The 22,069-nt window shown below is 59.3% G+C and overlaps 1 protein-coding gene and 1 long non-coding RNA gene across 2 annotated transcripts in view; one reads left to right on the forward strand and one right to left on the reverse strand.

The window, feature by feature from the left end:
• Nucleotides 1-21,827, reverse strand: part of TNFRSF1B (TNF receptor superfamily member 1B) — a 31,658-nt gene extending 9,831 nt beyond the window's left edge. The window contains exons 1-8 of the mRNA XM_053898947.1: nucleotides 21,623-21,827; nucleotides 5,393-5,492; nucleotides 3,913-4,041; nucleotides 3,092-3,241; nucleotides 2,542-2,635; nucleotides 1,899-2,137; nucleotides 1,285-1,362; nucleotides 291-325 (exon numbers count right to left, since the gene is read on the reverse strand). Of these exons, the coding sequence (XP_053754922.1) occupies nucleotides 291-325; nucleotides 1,285-1,362; nucleotides 1,899-2,137; nucleotides 2,542-2,635; nucleotides 3,092-3,241; nucleotides 3,913-4,041; nucleotides 5,393-5,492; nucleotides 21,623-21,700 (903 nt within the window). The 5' untranslated portion in view covers nucleotides 21,701-21,827. The remainder of the gene's footprint in view (nucleotides 1-290; nucleotides 326-1,284; nucleotides 1,363-1,898; nucleotides 2,138-2,541; nucleotides 2,636-3,091; nucleotides 3,242-3,912; nucleotides 4,042-5,392; nucleotides 5,493-21,622) is intronic.
• On the forward strand, nucleotides 15,708-21,248 carry LOC109274129 (uncharacterized). Its single transcript, XR_002083460.2, has 3 exons — nucleotides 15,708-15,824; nucleotides 20,442-20,616; nucleotides 21,154-21,248. It is a non-coding gene; the product is annotated as an uncharacterized LOC109274129 (long non-coding RNA).
• Nucleotides 21,828-22,069: the final 242 nt, after the last annotated feature.

A 22,069-nucleotide genomic window follows, 5' to 3' on the forward strand; every position in this document is an offset into this window, starting at 1 on the left:
CTGCCCGCCGTCACACTATGCGTCCGTGACCACGTGCCTGCCGCTGACACCGCCAGCGCCCTGTGCTCTGATGGTGCCCTTCACACTCGCAGCCTCTTTGAGCCCACGGAGGGCTGCCTAACCCCCAGGGACAGACACCGGCTGGCCCTTCCTCGGCCTCCCAGGGCTGCGCACCCCCGGACAATGGACAGACCAACCCCCAGAATGCACCAGTGCCCGTGGGCACGACTCGGCCCACCAGTAAGGAGACTGGCGAGGAGGAGGAGGGGGAGGGCAGAGGGGGTACTCACCACTTTGGCTTCTCCTTGTAGACAGAAGGGCTTCTCTGCAAAGAAGAGAGAGGCGACAAGTCAGGGAGCATGGCTTCCTCAGGCCACACCTGATCTAACTAGGAGGGCAGCATGGGGCCCAAGCGGAACCAGCCAGAGCAGGCCCGGCCCTGGGGGCTGTGCACGGTTGCCCTCCCCAACTCCCCAGACGGCCCGACCGTGTCCCACCCCCTCCGCCACGCTCAACGATTCTCCGGCGTCCCCCTATGTGCTCACACCGTGCCTTCGAAGTCCTCAGCGTGCCTTTTCTTTCCTACACACGTCTGCCTGTGGAGATCTGACTCAGCTCAGATGCCACCTGCTCCAGAAGGCCTGACTCCCCTGGGATTTCCAGACACAATCCTAGACTCCCACCCCCTCAGACAGCTCTGTGGCATCTTGCCTTCTTTAAAGGTTTTTTTTTTTTTTTTTTAATTTTTTTAAAGTTTATTTTTGAGAGACAGGGAGGTAGGGAGAACACAAGCCGGGGAGGGGCAGAGACAGAGGGAGACAGAGGATCCAGAGACGGGCTCTGCACTGTCAGCACAGGGCCTGATGAAGGGCTCGAACTCACGAACCATGAGATCATGACCCGAGCCAAAGTCGGACGCTAAACCGACTGAGCCACCCAGGTGCCCCGCATCTTGCCTCTTTAGTAGGTAAGTTAGTGGCACTGCCTTCTACCCCAGGCTCTGAGCTCCTACAGAACAGGGGCTGCCCTGTCCAGCTGTCTGACCCACAAAGCTATGCCCAGCACTGGACTGACCGGAGGCACCCCAGAAAAGCTTCCTAAACAAACGGATGAATGAATGAATGAATGAATAAATGAATGTGTCCTGAACAAATGTTTGAATGAATGAATTATGAATCTGTCCTGAACAAATGGATGAATGAATGAATGAATGAATGTGTCCTGAAGAAACAGATGAATGAATGAAAGAACGAATGCATGAAAGAAAAAGGAATGAAAACTTACTTTTTTTCTGGGTCATAATGACACATTTCACCAGCCCTATGATCACCAGACCCAAGGTTGTCACAGCCACAATCAGTCCTAGAAGGACAAAAAAAAAAGCTCCAAACAACTGCAGAAAGCAAACTCAAACATACCAGGGAGCCAAGCAGCTAAGTCAGTGACCAAACATGCCTGGGATGTCACAGGAGGGGCAAGCCCTGTCCAGAGACTCTCAAATTTAATCACAAGACAAATAACCAAAAAATCTGACCAAACAAGACATGTCTATTGGCCACATCCAGCCCCAGGGTCACCAGTTTGAGACCTCTGGCCTTGAGGTAGTCCTAATCCCAGAAGGGAAGCCCATGGGGTGACCTGGCCCAGCCCAGCGGCTAATGAGTTCATCGGAGACGGCAACCAGGAAACCACCTCTGCCTGCAGATAAAACGCGGACCCTGCCTCTCTCACCCGGGCAGTTCTTTGTGACAGCACCAGGTCTTGAAAGAAGACAAGCCTCACCACCCGCCTCCCAGAGCAGAGCACAGGGTGCAGCCTGCAGGGGGCTCTCAGAGAGACTCGGAGCTCGAACAGGGGAAGGGACGCAGGGAGGCTGAAGGAGCCCTCCTGGGACTTACCAATGAGGAGAGAGATGTCGCCCGTGCTGAGCCCTTCAGCTGGGGGGGTTGGGCCCATCACGAACAGAAGGGAGGTGCTAGGGGCCGTGCGAGGGCCTGGAGTCAGCTCCACTTGCTGGGATAGTGTAGACGCTGGCTGGGACGTGGGGGCTGGGCGTGGGGCTATCCTCAGGGTAGGAGGCACAGAAGCGCAGACAGCATCCATGGTTGCATTGCCAGGGATGGCCACTGAGCCACAGCTGAGGGAGGAGGAGGCTTGGTCAGGGCACAACAGAGGCCTGAGGGCTCAGCGTGGCTGGGCTCACTCATGGGAGCCAGGAGGGAGGAGAGAGTATTCGTGCCACACGACCCCTCAGAACTGCCCCTGTGTGTCCCCTCCCCACCTCTTCCCATCCCCCCCCCCCCCCATTGCTGACTGCCAGGGCAAGGATGCCACTCACCTGCTGTCTGTGCTGGGCCCCACCCACCCACTGTAGGATAAACCCACCCAGGAGCTGAACAGGGGTTCGGCAATGCCTCCACCCAAGGGAATGAATGCGGGGATTTCAGGCACCATGGCATGGCCAGTCTGTGCTCTAGACCCCACAGTCGCCCAGGGACTGCCCTCCCTGCTCCTCCAGAACCAATCGACCCAGCCACTCACATCCGGTGGGGCCTGCAGGCATCTGTGGACGACGTTGTGTCGGAGAACGTCCCTGGGCCACAGGGAGCGCACACCACATTTGACGTTGCAGTTCCTTCGAGGAAAAATTGGAACCCGTCGCCAACTCAAATACTTAGCAGAACGACTGGGCCTTGGCACAAGAGTCCCGGGGGAAGGCTGAGGGGCCTACGGACCTCCGTCTTCACCTCCATCCCTTAAACCACACAAGTGTGTGTGCGCGTGCCCACCGGGCCGAGGTTGACGGTTAACCAAATCTAGTGACTTCCTGGCCTCCGGGGTCACGTGGGTTCATCTTCCGTGGCACCACCCGATTTTCCAGTAACCCTGGGCTTCAGCTGACCCATCTCTGGATCCCCAGGGCCTAGTGCACAGTAGGAGCCTAATCTGGCATGCCGGAAGAAAGGAGGTAGGGGGAAAGGGCGGGCAGCTGGCCACCACTGCTGACATTCCCGGCCTGAGCTGATGGGCTGGTGCCCATGAAGGAGAGGCCCAGCGGGGTCCCCGAGGCCCACTGGCTCCAGCCCCGTACCTGGCCTGGCCACGCCGAAGCCCGGGCGGCACCTGTGCAGGGGCGCACACAGCCGGCACCCTTTTTGCCTCTTCAACGTGCAGTACCAGCCCGGCCTGCAGGTGCAGACGCGGTTCTGTTCCGGAGTGCAGGCCTGAGTCTCCACTTGGTCTACGAGAGCGAGAGGGCAACCCAGGGTTATTCCCGCCTCCGCCGGCCCTGCCCACCACCGTGCCCACCCCGTCGCCCAGCCAACCCGCCACCCACAGAGAGCTCTGGTCTCCAGAAGGCTGGTGGACCGCCCCACGCCCCAGCACGGGGCAAGAAGAACACTGGCCACGCAGTGCCAAGGCCCGCGGTCTCGCGGGCACAGTTCTCTCACGGCTGCCCTTGGCCTGCCTGCCCATGGCGCCGTGAAAGGGGATTTGGTGAGACAGAAGATGAAAATGCTGTTGATGGGGGCACCTGGGTGGCTCAGTGGGTTAAGCATCCGACTCTCGGTTTCGGCTTGGATCACGATCTCATCATGGTTTCGTGCGTTCGAGCCCCATGTCGGGCTGCACGCTGATAGTGCGGAGATCGCTGGGGATGCTCTGACTCCCCCTCTCTCTGTGCCTCCCCCACTCACACTGTCCCTGTCTCTCTCAAAATAAATAACTAAACTTAAAAAAAAAAAATGCTGTTGGTAAACAGGGAAGGGCTGTACCCATACAGCCCCAGGCTCCGGAGCACGAAAACACCTGGCCTGGGGTAATCCTAGCCAACTTTGAGTCAAAGGGGCTGGGCTGCTCAACGGCCGGGGGAAGGTGTCAGGGCCCAGCCCCGGCTCTGAACCCACTCACCAGAGGTGCAGCGGGAGTCGCAGCTCAAGCACTCGTGCACCCAGTTCCAGAGCTTGGTGTAGGTGCTGTCCTCGCAGCGGGCACACACGGTATCTGAGGTCTCGGTGCACAGCGACTGTGCATGGTAGCCTGAGAAAGCAGGGGCCAGAGGTCAGTGGGGTGGGAGCTCTGCCGGCGCCCCGGGCTCATCCGCCATTCCCCAGAGCCCCAGCGTCTTAAAGCCTGGCTGGGAAGGCTCTTTGAAAGGGTTCCAAGTCCCTCACCGAGTCATCCAACATCTTGCAGGTCCCAGCTGTCACTCCATCTCCAAACCCCTGATGCTCATAAAATACTTTTCCCTCTGCTCTTTCCAGATGCCTGGGATTCCGCCAATGGGACTGCCTGTTACTGGTCAATCACACTTTAGTGAGAACTGGTTTTCTAGCTCCTTTCTTCTCGATAGCTACAATTCTCTCTACCTGTGGGTGTGAACTAGCAGTAAGCCAACAGCACACATGTAGTCCCTGGTCTCCTACCAAGGATGAGGACATGGGACTTGTGGGCCTAGAGAGAAGGCATGCCAGGGGATAGGACAACATCAAAGCAGACCATTAAGGAGTTTCTCTCTTGAGCCTTGAGCCCTATCCTGCCATCTTCACTGCTGTGCTAATCCAGTAACTTCTTATGGGGACCCTGCCGATTAACAGAAAAAGAGTCACTTGTGAGGTCTCTTAAAATGGCTGTGGGAGATGACAGGTACACATGTGCCTGCCCACACCTCGGGCTAATGGCTCAGGGGCCCTCCAATGGCTCCCTAGCTTCCGCAGAATAAAATCTAAACTCCTTACCATGGCTCCTGCTAACTCACTCACTCTGGGCCACACACTGGCCTCACTGTTCCTCAAGTTCACCAAACAGGCTCCTACCTCAGGACCTTTGCACTTGCTATTTCCCCAACCCAACAGGCTGTTTCCTGTACATTTGGACCACTCACTCCTTCACCTCCTGCATGCCTCTGTCCAAGTGTCAGCTCTTCAGAGAGGGTGTCAGACTCCCTGACCACTCCATATAAAACAGCAGGCCTAGTCCATCTGTCTCCACTGACTTTACCCTGCCTTGTTTTCTTCACAGCATTTACCCTCTGATGGGACCACATATCTGTTTCCTCTGTTGGTTTGTCTGTGCCTCTATCAGATGCAAAGTCCATGAGGGTGAGGATTTTCTCTGCCCTGCTCTCTGTTGTATTCCCACCACTTAGAACAGCACCTGACACTTAGCAGATGCTAAGCAGAGAAAGGGAGTTGGGAATTCTGCCAGGAAGAGGGAACAACATGTGCAAAGGCCCTGAAGCAGGAGGCAGCGTGGGGCCAATTCATGGAAATAGAAGGAATGCGGTAAGAATTGAGCGCCGTGACCCTACCCCACTCCAAGACCCCCCCCCGCCCGCCCACCACACACCCTCTCCAGCAGGTCAGGGCCCCAGTGGCCACCCCTTACTTACCAGGCTGACACTTGCTACAGCACATCTGGGTCCTCTCATCGAAGTATTCTGTCAGTTGGCATGAGCTTCCAGGCCCCGGAACGTAGGGGAGTAATGTAACCTGGAAGAGGGAAGGGAAGGACAGCCATCAGCATGGCCACCCCTGGACTGTCATACTTAACACCCATATCCCCATCCTGTGGCCTGCAGGTGTTTGGCCCCCTCCCTGTTGCGGCTCTACTGACGTGGGGACTTCTCCCTTTGAGGGGAAGGTAGGAGAGTTTTCGCCTCTCACTGCCTCTTCTTCTTCCCTCAGTGTAGCACGCTCACGTCTGGAGGCGGGGGCACTGAGCCCGCTGGCCAGAGCACGGGGCTAGCCCCTACCACTCCTGGGGGGCGGATGTGAGGCACCAAAGCCAGTGGCCTCAGTCACAGAGAGCCACAGTGCCCAGCACAAGAGGGCCCTCTGCCTGGGATTCCTCCTATTCCTTCCTGCACCTGGGAATCACCCCTTCACGTTTCTGGCTGAATGCTGCCTCCTCTGAGAAGCCCTCCCTGACTCCCCCAGGCTGTGTCCGATTCCTCCTCCTCTGGGCTCTCTCGGAACACTGGATAGGGCCCCTTCTAACAGCCAGCTCATTGTGCTGAAACGGGGGTACCTACTTGTCCTGCCACGTGGGCGCGCGCGCGCACACAGACACACACACACACACCCCATAAGTGTCTGCAAATGCAGGGGACAGAAACAACGGCCTCATCATCTCTAGACCCTCAGCCTCCAGCACAGGATGCTCGCAGGGTTGGGGCTCAGTAGGTGAATGGTTGTCGATGACCAACAATGACAGGTTACCATGCGTCGAGCGCCTATGGGGCGCCAGGTGCTCTAGTGAGCAGGTGCTGCTGCTCTCCACTCAGAGCCCCTTTTCCCAGCAGGGCACCCATCCCCCAGCTGCCCTGGGTGCTGCCTGGTAAGGGCTCCGGCCTCCAAGTGGGACTGACAGAGCCCTGCCCCCCCCCCCCCCCCCCCCCAGGGATCGGGCTGCAGGGAAGCTGCACATGGCCCTCCCCTGCTCCCTCCACAGCACCGCCGGGGGTTGGGGGCAGGGGCATGACTGGCAGAGCCTGGGGAAGCCAGACTCTTGGCCGGGTCCTACATGGGGGATGAGCAGCCCCGGGGAGCAGCCCCAGACCCACCCTGGCGGCACCTGTCAACAGCTGGAAGCCATGGGAGGGGGCAGGGGTGGGGGAGGACCCCCCCGGGGCCCGGGCTCCCTGCTACAGAGCAATCTGTGGCTCTTCCTGTCCCCACGCCTTTGCCCGAAGTGCCTTCTGCACCTGGTCTAGCTCCAGGCTTCCTCTGACAAAAATCCCTGTTTCTCTCTTCTCAGCAGGCTCCCCCTGAAGGCTTCCCCGCACGCACCCCACCCTGAATAGTCACTGGGACCCAACATCCCGACCCCCTCCCCCAGGGCGCCTGGCACGCAGGGCTACGACAACCCCCACCCAAGACGGGTGCCCTCCGAGCCCGGGGTCGGGGGTAACTCTTTACTATGACCCCAGGGCCTGGCACGTAGCAGGTGTTCAGGGGTCACTAATCTGAGCCGTGGGCTTCATGACATCTTTCCTCAAGGGGTCCAATCCAGCACCGTGGCCACGAAGCATAAACATGGGTGCAGACGCCTGCCCCCGAAGCCCACCCTCCATCCACCCTGGGGCCAGTGCCAAAACCCCTCTAGAGAGGCTGGGAAAGACACGGGCAGGGGAAGTGGGAACCATCCTGCACAACACAGAGCCTAAAAAAGTAACTTCCACCCCATCTGGACTATAAGCTTGCATGCCCACAGCTGCTCATGTTGCCGCACACACACACACACACACACACACACACACAGTCCTTCTTCCCTCCCCATCCGGTCCTGGAACGGGCTGCCAGGTACTGGACAAAAGATGAAGCAAGCCTCCTTATCAGGGCTCCTCGCAGTTGGGGGTGAGGCTCACTGTCAGCGTCCAAAGCATCTGGGGGCAGGGGCATGCAGAGCAGACCCAGAGATCAAAGGCTAGGGGAGCCCCTAAACCAGAGGAATCCTACAGCCGCCTCTGCACACTCCATTCAACTGTGTACTAACCCCAGCGAAGGGCCTGACTGTCCCCCACGGCCCCCCACACGGGCCCTCCCTGCAGGCTGCGGCTGTGTGGCTTCCCTGAGGGCAGGGGCTGCGCCCCTCCTCTGTCTGAGCGCCCCCAGAGGCAGCTGCCTGTCCCCTCAGGCAGCAGCCCCGAGGGCAGGGAGGGCTGCACCTCCTTCTCACCCCGGCAGGGTGGCTGGCACAGGTCTCATGGACGCCCCGCACAGCACACTGGGGGCTTCTTCCCCACATGGAACCTCAGCAGTAACTAGGGAAGCCCCTCACTCACGCAGGGCTGAGAGCCACAGGGCCAGTGAGGCTCCTGGTGGCAGAGAGAAACCCTCACCCTCCCAGGGAAGCTCCTGTGGTGCAGCCGGGGGAGGCCTGCCCTGTCTGGGGGGAGGATTTCCTGTCAGGGTTCAAAAGGCCTGATGGGAAAGGGCCCTGCCTTGGCCAAGTCTGTGCTCTCTCCACCCACAGGCCAAGGGTTCCTGGATGTAGGCAGACAGCGGGACCCCCATAGCCCCCAGGCCACTGCCCGGAGGCCTCCCCTCCGGGGCCCCTTCCTGTCAGAATCTTGTTATAAACACCCTTCCCTGCACTTCCTCCTGCCACTCTGTGTGATTCCAGAGCCCAGGAGCTGGCGGTTGGCAGAAGAGGTCAGCCCTCCCTTGAGCAATCTTAAGGCCTGTTTATGCTCTCGGACAGAGGGAAAAAAAACAAAACAAAGAAAAAATCCAACAACCACAGCCCCGTCATGGCTAAACAATGAGGAACAGAAAGCCCCTCTGCAGAGTGGGACAAAAGGTCACTCCCTCTACTGCGGAGCTCCCAGAGCAGAGGCCCGGCCAAACCACAGCCCTGGGAGCCAGGCCTCAGTCACCTCAGGGGCCACATGGGCCAGGGGTCTCTGGATGGCCCCAGAAGGTGGCAAATGGTCTCTGGGAAACCCAGGGCTGTGGAAGCTTCTGGATCCTTGGGCTGGTACTGGGGAGGCTCAGATCCACATACACCCACCCACAGGGGAGCTCTGACATTTTAAAATGAGGAAATAAATTGGATATGACTCAATTTACTCAGCAGTTTAGCCAACCCAATTTTTCAAAACACTGCGTCCCCAGGTGAAAATTTGGAAATCACTGATGACTGTTAACCACTCATTTACAGGCGCTGGGTGGCTCAATCGGGTAAGCGGCCGACTGCGGCTCAGGTCATGGTCTCACAGTCTGTGAGTTCGAGCCCCGCATCGGGCTCTGCCCTGACAGCTCAGAGCCTGCTTGGGATTCTCCCTCTCTCCCTCTCTCTCTGCCCCTCCCCCCTCAAAATAAATACACTTTTAAAAACCCACTCATTTAAACAGGCAGGCAATCTGTGACTCAGTGTGGGGATGGGGGATGGGGGAAGATGGACGATGGACGGATGATAACGGATGGATGGATGATGGATGGATGGAAGGACAGATGAATGGATGATGGAAGGATGGATGGGATCAGTGAATAAGAGGGAGAGAGGACAACATGAAGGGAGAGAGGGAGGAGGAAGGGCAGACCTAGCTAACATACAATGTATGAGGTACAGAGATTGTGCGAGATGGAGACAGAGCAGCAAAGCCACCTCCCTGGCCTTCTAAAGGCTCCAGGCCATCCCAGGGCGTGGCTGGTGCCAGGGTGACACAGGACTGTGCACAAGGAGGCCATGAGGGTCCCCCGCTCACCTCCTACAGGCCTCAGAGCTGCCTCACCACATCAGGGTCAGCTGTTTCATTTCCTCTGCTCAACATGGGCCTCCCTCCACCCAGGACAGAAGAAACCCGCAGAACGGGGCCCCTCACACCCACTGTCTCCCAGGCGTAGCCGCACATGTGAGACCCGCGGTCCCGCAGTCTCCCCACGACGTTCACAGACAGACGCTCAGAGGCAAGGTGACGTGTCTGAGGCCACGGCACAAGAGCCCCGCTCCTTGCTCCTCCTCTCCCACCTCCCTTCTCTTGGGGAGGTCCCCAGAACACGGGACCCAAGCGTCCCTTCCCCTCGACACAGACCCGGGACCTCAAGTGCCTCCCAAACTCAGCACACCCTCCCACCACGTGGCCTACATCACTCTTCCAGCTTCTCGGCTTTGGCCCTTTGAGGAGGAAGGAAAACCACGGGATATTCACGAAGCACCTACTACGAGCCAGGCCAGGCGGCAGGCGATTCACGGAAGCCAACTTCCACCCCCCAAAGCAGGGGGGGCGTGTGCCCATCTCCCAGCTCAGGGAGATCAAGTCGTTTGTCTAAGGTCATCCAAGAAGGATGGGGCGGAGCAGGGATGTGACTCTTGCTCTGGTCCTGCCGGAGAAATCTCTGTCCCCTCCTCAGGACGGCTGACAGAGCCAGGTCCTCGGAGCCACTGCAGTGCCACCAGCTCCTATGCACCCACCTCCGCGCCAAGCCGGACCTTCGGCCCTGGCTCACGTGGGCACACAGGTTCTACCTTTCCTCGGGCTCTCTTTCTCACACACACACATGCCCCCCAGCACCGGGGACCCCTCTCAGCCTCGGGCCAACAACCTCTGACTTCAGGTGACCACCCAGGAACCTCAGACCAGGCCGGTCCTCCGCAGCAGGCAGGGACGTTCAGCGCCCGAGACCTGGCTCGTCCCAGAGCCGCCCGAGTCACCGGGCTCCGGAGAGGACCCATCCTCAGGCTGGCGGCAGAGGCTCGAAGGTGGCAGGAGCTTCAGACGCCATGTCAGCAGCCCCCCATTTAATGGTGGAGGAAGTCAGGGACGAAAGTGGACACGGTCATTCACTCGGCAAACAGTACTGAGCACTTGGTCCCTAGGTGCTGGGCATTACTGCACCGACCCCGCCCCAGTCTCTGCCCCTCCTGGGAGCAGGAGGCACCGCCTCTCTGATCCCTCATTTACCTGGTGAGTCAGACGTGCCTTTTCCTGCCCACTGCCCCCTCCCCTCCCGACCTCCCTCCCTCTGTCACCCTGGAGGAGCCCGACCGACCAGAGCCCAGAGCAGGGGGAGGGGACACCAATTCAAGGTGGACCCCTCACTGGGGTCACTAGCCAGTGAGCGGCAGGCCAGGGCAGCCTCGCCGGTCTGAGATGGAGTCAGTGCCCTCGCGGGGAATTGGGCAACCCTTGCACGGATGACTTCTGTCCTTCCCGCTCCTGGAGCCGGGCCCGGCCCCGTGTGTACCCCAAGGTGGCGGCACTCGATTTCTTCTATTTATAAACAGTGAGAGAGAGGAAGGGAAAGCAGGGCAGGACCGGGGAAGGAGAAGCAGTGGCCACCAGGAAGGCGTCATCTGAGAGTACCAAACTGGGGACGGAGCCTTCTGCCCTTCCTGCCACCGTGAGCGCAATCGATGCCTTTGGGGTCTTCGGGGCCTTTTAATTTTCTGGAGACCCCTCCCCCCGCTTTAGAGGCCAGTACCCTTGGGAAGGGGTCACTCTCCCAGCCTCCACTGGGAGCACCACTGGGAGGGAGAGGGCGGGGAGGGGAGGAGGGGGGAGGAGGTCACAGGGAGAAGCGTCAGGCTTCGGGGAGGAGCACGTGCCTCTCAAAGCTACCCTTGTCGCGGAGCCAGAAGGACGCGGAGGCTGCACAGACCCGGGAGACCCACCGACTGTATACACGCAGCCCTGGGCACCACACGCGTTCTCTCGTTTTATCCCTTCAGCAACGCAAGGGGGTCGACATCACCCCATTTTAGGGATGCAGAAACAGAGGCTTTGGGAGATTCGATACTAAGTCTGAGAGCAGCCGGCCAGCCAGCGGCAGACAGGAAGCAGTCACGGTTCCATCTGCCTCCGTGTCCTTGGACAATTTTATATGCTGTGGTTTTGTCCTGCTCCCTCGTCTTATAGAAGAGGGGCCCCGAGGGGAAGCATGTCTCCTAGGAGAACACTCAGTGAGCAAGGTGCAGGCAGATTCAGAGACTCTCCCGAAAGGGTCTCCAGGGTCCCTGGGGGCAGAGGCCGCAGCCAGGGGGAGGGGCAGAGGCATCTGCAGAAGGACCCAGGGACCCCGACACGGATGGAAACCATCTTCAAGCAATAGAGAAACCCCCTCATTTGCATGGCAGGTCTCTGGGGCCCTGCGGTGCGGTGGGAGGCGGCAAAGCCGCTTGGGCCCCAATCTTGGGGGTTCGTGGGAGCCCCGTGGACTGCAGGGTGCAGCCACATCAGGCCAGACCGACGCGGCAACGACGTTGGGACCAGGCAACGGAGGCTCGCCTGCCGTCATGGAGAGGAACAGCGTCTGCGTCAGGAAAGACCGACCACATCACAGACGGCGGCCCAGGGGTGACCATCCCACTCCCTGCCTGCTGCCTGTGATGTCGCTTTAGAAGTGAGCCTGGGGCAGACAGGAAGCCCGGGCTGGCATCCGGTTCTTGGGGCCCGCCTTTGTGCAAAGTGCTAGCGCTTGAAGATGGCAGGATGTGGCCCCTGCCCCCAAGGAACCCTGCGGCTAGTTGCAGAGGACATCCCTTTCCATCCCTCCCGACCCCCCCCCAACACACTGGCCTGTCGGTGTGGCCCCCTCAATTCACCCGGCTCCCGCCTCCCCACCCTTGGCATCTCCTGCCAGCTACAGCCTCCTCACTCTTGGTCCCCAGGCTTTCCAGATGGACCCAAAATCACCTTCCTGCAGCCAAGTCTGGCCCCGTTGAAAACCACTGGCTCCACGCCCTCGGGCATGAGCTCATCCCCAGCTTGAGGTCCGGGCACCGCTGCGCGGCCCCCTGCAGCGTCCGGTTCCCTTGCCCAACCATCCCGACCCCCACGGCAGGGCCAACTCTCCAGCCTCTTTCAAGGGTCCTCTCCACTACCACTTTAGCAAAACCTCCGAACTCCCAGATGGGGCCAGAGGTCCCTCCTGGGGGCCCCAGTGACAACCTGAGTAGATCTCTACCCTGCCCAGACCTCTTCTTGGTTAATTACCTGTTTCCCAGTATCTCCCCCTCAAAGGCAGGCACCATGCCCCCTCCACACACTCTGGCTCTGAGCCGGACATCTGGGTTTGAATCCCAGCTCTGCCCTTCACCAGCCTCAGTTCTGTCATCTATAAAATGGGGACGAATATAGTGCCCACCACATGGAGCCATTATGATTCACTGAGTCAATGCGTGTCAAGTGCCCAGTGCCGTGCCCGGCTGGCAGTAAGAGCTAAATGTTCCTCGTTGGGTTTTTATTACTCACTGCTCTATGTCCAGCCCAGGGCACGGCCCACAGTAGGTGCCTAACAGAGGCTGAATTGTTTAACAGATGCAAAAGTTTTCATTTCCAATTAGTTGAAACGAGGTGGAGTCAGCATGAGAACTGGGCAGGAAATGGCTCGCAAGGAGAGCAGGAGGTGTCTGTCCTTAGCTGGGGTAGACCAAGCAACAGCTTTCAGATAAGAGCCTGTCACAGCCACGGCGGCGACCACCACGAGAAAGTACAGAGCTCTGGAGGGCGATGGCCTGCGGTGGGATCTTGGCTCCGCCTCTAGTAAGCTGACAGCCTGAGCACACAGCTCAACCTCCCTGTCTCCACCGCCTCTCCTATCAAAACCGCCCTCCTCCAGGGAAGGAGGGGCTGTGAGAATTGAGGGCTCGGGGAAGGCAGAAGCGCCTCCCTCCCGGGATGTCAGTCCCAGCCCTGGGCTCACTGCACTCTCCCAGCCCCGATGCAAAGTGACAGAGACGCTGTTATCCCCACCTTACCAGTGGGGAAAAGTAAAGCTCAGAGCGGAGTTCAAGGTCTCGAGGCCCTCGGCAGCAGAGCTATGCAGTTCCCCAGAAGTCCTGAGATCTCACCTCACACCTGAGACGAGTGGATCAGCCATGCACTGTCCCATGGCACCCCGGCGGCAGCCCGGGTGACCGAGGCCAGGCTCACCGGTGGCTGCCCACGACAGCTCCAGGAACACGAGGCTGACGCTGGCCACCATCACTTGGCTCAGGCCGGGGCAGGGCTGAAGCCAGAGGGACCTTGTGTTGCAGGATGGGGTACAGAGGGGCAACCCCTCCTCCTCCTCCTGAGAACCTCTGTCCCACACTAGGTCTTAGGTCTAGTCCAAAGGCCTCCTATTCCTCCCTGAAGCCTCCGATCCTTCCTTCCTGTTTTGCTGCTAACTCCCTCAGCCCAGAGCTCCTGCTTAAACTATTGCAACAGTCCCTCCTCATCTGACTTGCCCACCAAGGCCAGAGTGATCTTCCTAATTCACTCTCTGCTCTAGTCACTCCCTTGCTCTAAAACTATCAATGGCTTCCCACTGCCTCAACCCCTGATAGGAGGTGAGGGTTGTGCCAAAATCATATCATGGACGCTGGAGTGAAGATGCCTGGCTTTGAATTCAGACACCGCCACCTCCCCCACCCCCTTATTAGCTGACAGCATCAGAGTTTGTTTGTTTAATAAATGAGGTTAATAAACCTCTATCTTCTCATCTATAGACCGTATACACTTCATGGGGCTGTTGTAAGGATTAAGTGACGTAAGACACGTAAAGCATTTGGCACACACTCCAAAAATCACCGCTGTAACCACTTTTAATGCAATCTTTGTATTTGTTACTACTTCCTTTAGTTGGCCCCAAACAGCTCATAACCTCTTGTGTCCTCACTGCTCCCCATGAGGCTTTTGCCCCAGCTAGGCTTTTGTCCGCTGCTACACCTGCCTCGTGGCTCCCTCCACGCCATTCCCCCTCCTGGACCCACTCATCTCGATCCTGCTCACCCTCGGGGCTCAACTTTTAGACTGATCCCTGTGCGGTCATCGCAAGAGGGCAACTTGGAAGAGGCCAGGATGGGGTGGCGGGGAGGGGGCAGAACCAGGAAAATGACAAGGAAAGATGAGGACAGTGACCAAGAGCCGGGCCAGGCAGAGAGTAAAGCCCTCGGGGGCGGGGGCCGGGGGGCGATGGCTGGGGAGGACGGGGGGAATCGTGCCATGCGTGGGGGAGGGCTCAAGGCTGCTGGGAGGACAGGACAGGATGGAGCAGGAGACGGAGGCAGCAGGCAACAGGGAGAAGCCAAACCCGGAGTCTCTAAGAGTGGCAGACAGAAGCCAGGCTGTGGGTCAGCAGGAGGAAGGACAGGGGCGCCCAACGTGCTGGTGAGCATCCCGATGACTAAGGTGCCCCTGCCGGGAGGGTCACGGTCAAGACCAGACAGGGGCCTTCCAAGGGGGCGCGGCGTGTGGAGGCAGAACTGCACTCTGCCCAAAGCCACGAGCCGTCCCCCACCCCATGCACCACCTCCCCCAGTCCCTCCCCCAGTCTAACACTCGGGGCCAAAGGACTCCAAGGCAGGGGTGGGCGAGGTCCACGCTGATCTCAACTTCCAGCTGGGGCAGCTGAAGCTCAGAGAGGAGAAGGAAAGTGGCCAGGCCCCCCAGAGCTGCAGACTGAGCCAGGACCAGGCCCCAGACCCCTCAGCTCCCAGCCTCAAGCTCTGGTCACTTCTACAGCCTCTGGCATCTCTCCTGACAGGCGCCGGAGAAGGCCTCCCACGGACGGCCCAGAAGATACCCGTACACAGCCTGCCTGTCCTGTCCCCAAATCCTTCCCCACACTGCTCTCCACCTCGCACATCCCAGGCCCACTCAATTCCCTGAACCTGCGGCCACAGCAGCCATGCCCACTCAGGGCCACGCTCAGATTGAAACAGATGGGTGGGCCACCGTCTGGACATCAAAAGAAAACAAACAAAACCCCCTGGGGATTTCTGCCCTGTCGGAGGGGCTGGGTCAACTCAGGGCCCCGGCTCCAAAGTCACGGACAGAGCAGCAGTCTGCTGGCCTCTTGAGGACCCAGAAACAGACTCATCCTGTGGCTCTTGAAGTCATTCCGCATTCCACACTGCCTATTTGTCCCGCAGGTGACACCAGAGACGAAGCCTGTCCCTGCAAAGAAGACGTGGAGGCTCAGAGAGGTAGAACGGTGTGTCAGACAACAAGAGAGCAGGGCAGAGACCAGACCACGGCTCCAGCCTGGGGCCTCCTGGACAGCTGCCCCCGCAACTCCGCTCCCCCAGCGCTGCTCACCTCTGGGGCAGAAGGAAATCTATTTTCCCAAACCCCAGTCGGTAAACAGACACTTCCTCCTACTGGGTGCGCACCCCAAGTGCCCCAAACCACAGTGATGTCACTATTTCCCCGGTGACCTCACAACATGCCACAGTGGAAAATGACCGTGAGCCCCACAGGGGTGGGCCTTGAGCTTCAGAGTCCTAGCCCCACAGTCAGTAGCTCGGCAGAGGGGGGACAAATGCCCAAAGCCCCGGGCTGTGAAGGACGCCTGCCAGACTCAGCACCAGCGGGGAGGGCTGTGTGCCCATCACAGGTAACAGAGGGCTTCTTCGAGGAAACCGTCACTCCCACCGAGGCTTCCTTGAACTCGTGGGTTCCCAGACAGCAGGCCCTGCAGTGGGTGCCCACGGCATAGACTTACTCACGGTTTGAGGCCCCAGGGAGTCTGGCTTCTGAATTTTACTAAGTGGCAAGGAGGCAGGAAAGCCATGAATCCTGTTCTGCCTGAGGGTTCTGCATCTTGTTCTGGATGCAAGTTGACAGGCAGCCAGGAATTCTTGGTGCCACTGGGGCCTGAGTCAAGGAATCATTCCAGGCAAAGCCAGCGGGATTGAGGTCAACAGGAAGAGAGGCTGGGAAGCCAAGATATTCACAGTGGGGAGTGTTGGGCTCTGCTTCCTGGGAAAATTTTTAGACACGCACCCCTCCTCGGTCTACGGCCTTTGTTAAACACATGCAAAGTTAGCACTTCCCTGACATTCCAGGAGAGTGTTGGGATCAGTGGTGGGAGGTTTAATAGAGAGGAATCCTTAGCCCCAGAGAAGCTAAGTAACCTGAAGGAGGTCACACAGCAAGCCAGTGGCAGTGCTGGGCTGGGAACCCGGTTCTCCTGACACCTGGGCCAGTGTTCCTTCCTTGGGGCCTTGCCATCTTGGAAGTCCCTTAGAGGCTGGAGAATGGCCTCAGAGGATCCTCCAAAGGGCTTTCCCTTCTCAGGGTTACAAGTAAACAGAACTTCAGGATCACAGAGATTAGAAACGGAAGAGACTTTAGAGATAGCCTGGAAGAAGGACCATCTTGAAGGCAGGGAAGCTGAGGCCAGATAATCCCTTTCACGGGGAGGTCTTAAGACTCCTTGAAACTGTGCCAAATGTACCCCTCGTTCACCCTCAAATGACATACAGCACCTGTCACTCATGAAAGGAGTGGGGGAGTGATTTCCTGACCCCCTGGCCGTGACCACATGCTAGGGTCCGGAGGCCAGGCAGTCGGACAGGTGGTGAGAGAGGCCCAGTGAGGGGGCTTCAGGGGAGGAAGGACAGCCAGGAAAAGGCAGGGCAGAATGAAAGTTGCTCTCAGGGATGTTGGGCATAAGCTCTGGGCAACCAGAGGTCTGCTACCCACACCTTGGGGCCCTTGTGGCTCAGAGACAGAGAATCTGACTCCCCGGTGGTCCCCGCCTCAGCCTGAGCACCATCCCATAATGCAAAGTCAGGTCAGGCCCTACAAAGCCACCAATGCTCAAATAGCCACCAGTGAACTGCATAGCCTACAAAGCACTTTTAACCCTGACAAGCATCCAATGAGCTGGAGGTCGTTCCCATTTTCCAGTTGGAAACACAGAGGCTCCCAGAGATAGAAAGACTTGCCAAAAACACACAGCCTGTAAACAGCAGAGGAAGGATTTGAGCTGAGATCTGCCTGATTCTGAGGGCTGGGCCCTTCCCCTAAGTCATCAATACTGCTTCCCCATGACCCAGCAAAGGGCCCGGAACTGGGAGCCACAGCATCCCCACTTTGTTCCCGTTCCCCTGGTGGCACCCCTCTCTCCTCCCTAACCCCCAGCTTCCCTCCCTTCCCGCTTCTGGGCCAGTCACATGCCGATCGGGGCCCTGAGTCATTGCCAGTGGATGGCCCTGTCACGAGCTAGAGAGGGGATGTGAAGGACAGGAGGGAGCACTTTCAGGAGAGCACCCCTAGCCTCCGCAGACCCAATACGGCGTGAAGAGGAACCCAGAGAAATACCCCAAATGGAGGGAGACAGACTGGAACCCAGCCCTGCCACCACTGGCTTCTCAAACCCTTCTGCCTCATCCAAAAAACAGGGCCATGATACAGGTCAAATGAATATTTTTGCACATTTACTCAATATTTTCTAGCACCTACGACATGCCAGGCACTATTCTAAGCCAGCGGTTCTCAACCAGGGCAATTTCTCCCCCAGGGGACGTTCAACAATATCTGGTAACATTTTAATTGTCACAACTAAAGGGGGGGGGGGTTCTACTAGCATCTAGTGGGTAGATGTCAGGGATGCTGGTAAATGTACCAGAACACACAGGACAGCCCCAAAACAATGATGTGGCCCAATGTCAAGGGTGCTGAGAATGAGAACCTCGGTTCTAGGCGGTGAGTCTATAGCGGCGAGCAGGTCCCAGCCCTCACTGTGCTTACAATCCAGTAGGAAGATGCGGTAAAAGTGAAAGAAACAGAACAAAGAAAACAAAGCAGGTCAGGGGAGGGAGAGCACCTGGTGGGGAGCTTTTGTGGGCAGGATGGTCAGAGAAGGGCTCTCTGAGAAGAATTCATTTGAGCAGAAAGAAGTAGTGTGATGAGACTAGGGGAGATCAGCAGGAGGAGCATTCAAGGGAAAGGGAAAGGCAAGTGCAAAGGCCCTGAGGTAGGTGTGTGTGTGACATGCCTGAGGAACAGAAAAGCAGCCAGCATGGCATAAAACTGAGAGCTGAATGGAACACATACAAACACACACACACACACACACACACACACACACACACCATGGTTGACATCAAAACTCCCCCTGCCCACCCGACCCAACATACAACCTTCCTGGCTACTCCTCTAGGAAGCACTGGATGGTCAAGGCCATAAAGTATCTCCCAGCCCTGGAAAGCAATGGTGCCCCAGGATGTCAGTGAGGGTCACTACCTAACACAAAAATGCCTGGCAGGCTCTCAGCCATTATCTGCCGCAATACCTTTCACACCCACTCGGCTCTGTGAGGACAGCAAGGTGGGAAGTACTTTCCAGGCCCACAGTGTCCATGCCACTAACTTGGCCCAGCTCTCAAGGGCGGGTAGGGGCAGAGCCCAGGTCTGTGACCATTGGCAACGTGGCTCCTGGAGAGCTGGAGCCGGGTCATGGTCATTTGAGGTCCCCAGAGCCCGGCACTGGGGTGGGCCTAGAGTAGGTGTCCACGAATGCTGGGGGAATGAATGAACGGCGCCGTACCAGGGTGCCTGGCTGGCTGCCCGCCGCCCTGTGCGGGAGGACCAACCACCGGGCCACATCCCCAGTCAGCACACAGGCTCCCCTCTGGGAGGTCAGGCAGGGGGCATCCCGGGACAGCAGGTACACAGATCACCCATCTCCACATCAAAGGCCATTGTCCCCAGGTCAAACTGGGAGCCCCAATCTGTCCCCTTAACCCCAGCTGGCCCTAGCGCCCCGGGTAATGAGCAGGCAAGTAGTAGGGGCCCCTCAGCCTCCAGACTTCCGGTGAGAGGCAGGCCGACCCCCTTCCCAGCAGACAGCCAGACGGCAGGGGCCCTGCCCATCCCCATCAGAGGGCACCAAGTGCTCTTACCTATTCCGCCAGCTCTCCTGGCATTTATTTGCCGAATGAATGAATACTAGATGAATGAATGATGCACTCCACACCAGCCAGAAACGGCGTTTAAAGGAGGCAAAAGCGCGGATGGCAAAATGAATCTGCCACACCCTACAGCCAGTTCAGGTCCCCCGGGGGGGCTCCTTCTGCAGCTACGGTGAGTCACGGCCAACAATGCTGAGTACACACTGTGGGTGAGGCAGCTGGCTGGGGGCAGCGGGGAGATCCTGACACAGGGAGCACAGTGTGGAAGGAGCTGGGGAATCAGGCAGACCTGCATTCAAATCCCCCCAGCCCCTCCCCGCCCCCAGCCCCGTAATCCTGGGAAATGTCACAACCTCTCTGGGCCCCAGCTTCCACGTCTCCAAATGGGAACGGCAGCAACCACCGCCCCCACCCCCACCCCACCCCCTCCCCCGCCTTTTAGGAGTTGCTGTAAGGAAGCTTTCAGTGAGATTCGGTACTAAAGGCCTAGCACAGTGCCTGGCACTTAGTTCATAAAAACCAGGGGGAAGAGGACCCCACAGGCCCTGCGCTCAAGGAAATTTCCACCTGTTGAGGTAGATAAGACACCACTAGATTCAAAAGCAGAATAGAGTCTGTTCTTGGGAGAAACAAAGAGCTTTGATCCAATCCAACCGGGAGGGTGAGGAAAGGCTTTTCTGGAAGGGGTGGTTCGTGGGAAAGGCCAGAAGGAGGCGGCAAGGGGTGTGCCGTGAAGAGGGGACGATGCAATGACCAAGTCTCTCTGGATGTGGGGTACGGATGCAGAGAGGTGGCAGAAAGAACCCAGATACTTCACTCACTCCAACCTGGGACGCCCGGGGGAATTTCTCCCTCCACCACTGGGAGTCATTAGCAGGCTTCTCGGGCGGGCGCAGAGGTACCCCAATACGGGGAGCAGTGCCACCAAGGAGGGTCAGTGGGAGAGGCAGCGGGGGCCAGGAGGCCAGCTCCGAGGCTGTGGACATAGTCCGGGGCGAGGGGACCTGAGCAGACACGGGAGCTGGCCCGGAGGCGTGGGAAGTGAGAGACACCAAGGACCCCTCACACTACTCTGGGACTCAGGCGTGGTGTTGCACAGAGGAGCCCTGCACCTGTTCCCCCGATGGGCTCACGTGACCCCAGGGTTCACCAGGGCAGGACAACACCCCTTGAGGCCCGAGTCTGTGACTTGACCCTGCGCTCAGGCTTTCAGAGCTGGGATTCTCCTGACCCTCCTCTGTTTTCAAGACAACCTCTGGGGCAGGCCCCCCCTCCCCACCGCCGCCCCAGGGTACATCCTGGCACCCGCTGCAGGTGAGTCAACTCCGGTGCGACAGCCTCCATCCTCTGCCCTGGAGAGCTGGACTCTAAAGACGTCTCCAGCCGTGGCCAGTGAGTCACTTCACGTTACCGCATGAGCCAGTGCCACCTCCCACCTTCCTCCCCGTGAAGATGTTCACCTGAGTCAGCACATCACACATTCATCAGGGTAAGGTCACGAGGAGGTTGGAGGGGGGGAATGCCCCCTTTAGAGGAAGAGCGCCCCCTATGCCCTTCCACAAAATACAAGTTCTCTGAGCCTCAGTTTGCCTTCTCTGTGAAATGGGGTTACTCTAGCTTACCAGACCACGCAGACAGCCAAAAACAGGCAGAGGATGCGCGATCCCTTTGCAGACTCTACCTTGCTACCGTGGTGGGTGCACGAGGCCTGTTTTCTCCATGTTTCTGCAGTCCCTAAGGGGCCGCGTCTGCCTTGGCTAAACTGCCCAGAAGGCCTCCCGCACCTCCTGTGTCCCCCGAGCTCAGATACAGGCCCTCGCGGAGGTCAGCCCAGGGGAACCTGAAGACACGGTCTCCTCCCCAGTACCCAGAGTCCGCAAAGAATGAACAGGCTCCGAAATGGTCGCCGGACCCCCAAGTCCGTCCTGGCGAAGGGGTCTGCGCAAACGCGCGGGGACGCAGCCCACGGTCCTACTGTGCCCTTATTAGGCGCTTACTTACTGCACATCTGGCCCTGTTCTTTCAGACGCGCAGCCCTAGCATTTCTAAGAAAGAGGAAAACCATAGCCCAGAGGAGGAGGAAGTCTTCTAAAGAGAGGGCCCGCGTCCGCAGCGAGGACAGCGCTCCGGTACGGGACCCCCTACCCCGCCGCGGGAGGCGGGCCGGGCGCCGCAGTCGCAGGGGTGTCTGAGTCGGGGGCCAGACTCTAACGGGGATCAGCCCGGGGCCGGCCGGCTGGCCCCAAACGCCCGGGTCGGCGCGGCCGGAGGGGACGGGCTGCGCCCCGGGGTGGCGGGGGCGGAGCTCGCGGCCGGAGCGCACGTGTGCCACACAGACCTCGGGAGGGTCCCGGCGGGTCTCCGGGCGCGCGCGGCGACCGTCTCACCCTCAGGGGGCGGCGCCTCGGTCTCCCCGAGCCCCGACGCCGCGCTCCGGGATGGGGGGCTGGGGTGCGCGCCAACCGGCGGGCGTGAGAGCCGCGCGGGTCACCCACCTGGGCGGGCACGGCGCGCCCCGCGGCCCAGAGCTGCAGTCCGACGGCCAGCGTGGCCCAGAGGGCGGCGGGCGCCATGCCTGCGGCGGCGGGAGCGCGGGCGGGTCCGGCCGTCCCTGGCTGTCGCGCCCTTGGGCCCTCGCGCCTCCTCTCCGCGCCCCGCTGCCTCCGGCGCCTCCGACGGAAAGCGAAAGCCTGAGTTCTGGCGGCCGGAGGGAGGCAGGTGGAGGGGGCGGGGCGGGGCGGGGCGGGGCCTCTCGACCACGCCTCCTCCCCGCCCCCGCCCCCGCCCCCGCCCCCCTCGCGCGCGGCCCCGCGGCCCTGCTCGGGCTCTTACCCCCTCAACTCGCCCGGGGCTCCCGCTCTCGGGGACCCCTCCGCCTCCACCTCCTTCTCGTGCCCCTTCCCCTTGAAGTCACCCTCCCACCAGGTTTGTTGCTGCCCCCA

Source organism: Panthera pardus, unplaced genomic scaffold (assembly GCF_024362965.1).
Source record: "Panthera pardus isolate Hobbes unplaced genomic scaffold, ASM2436296v1 HiC_scaffold_11, whole genome shotgun sequence".
Classification (NCBI taxonomy): Eukaryota; Metazoa; Chordata; class Mammalia; order Carnivora; family Felidae; genus Panthera; species Panthera pardus.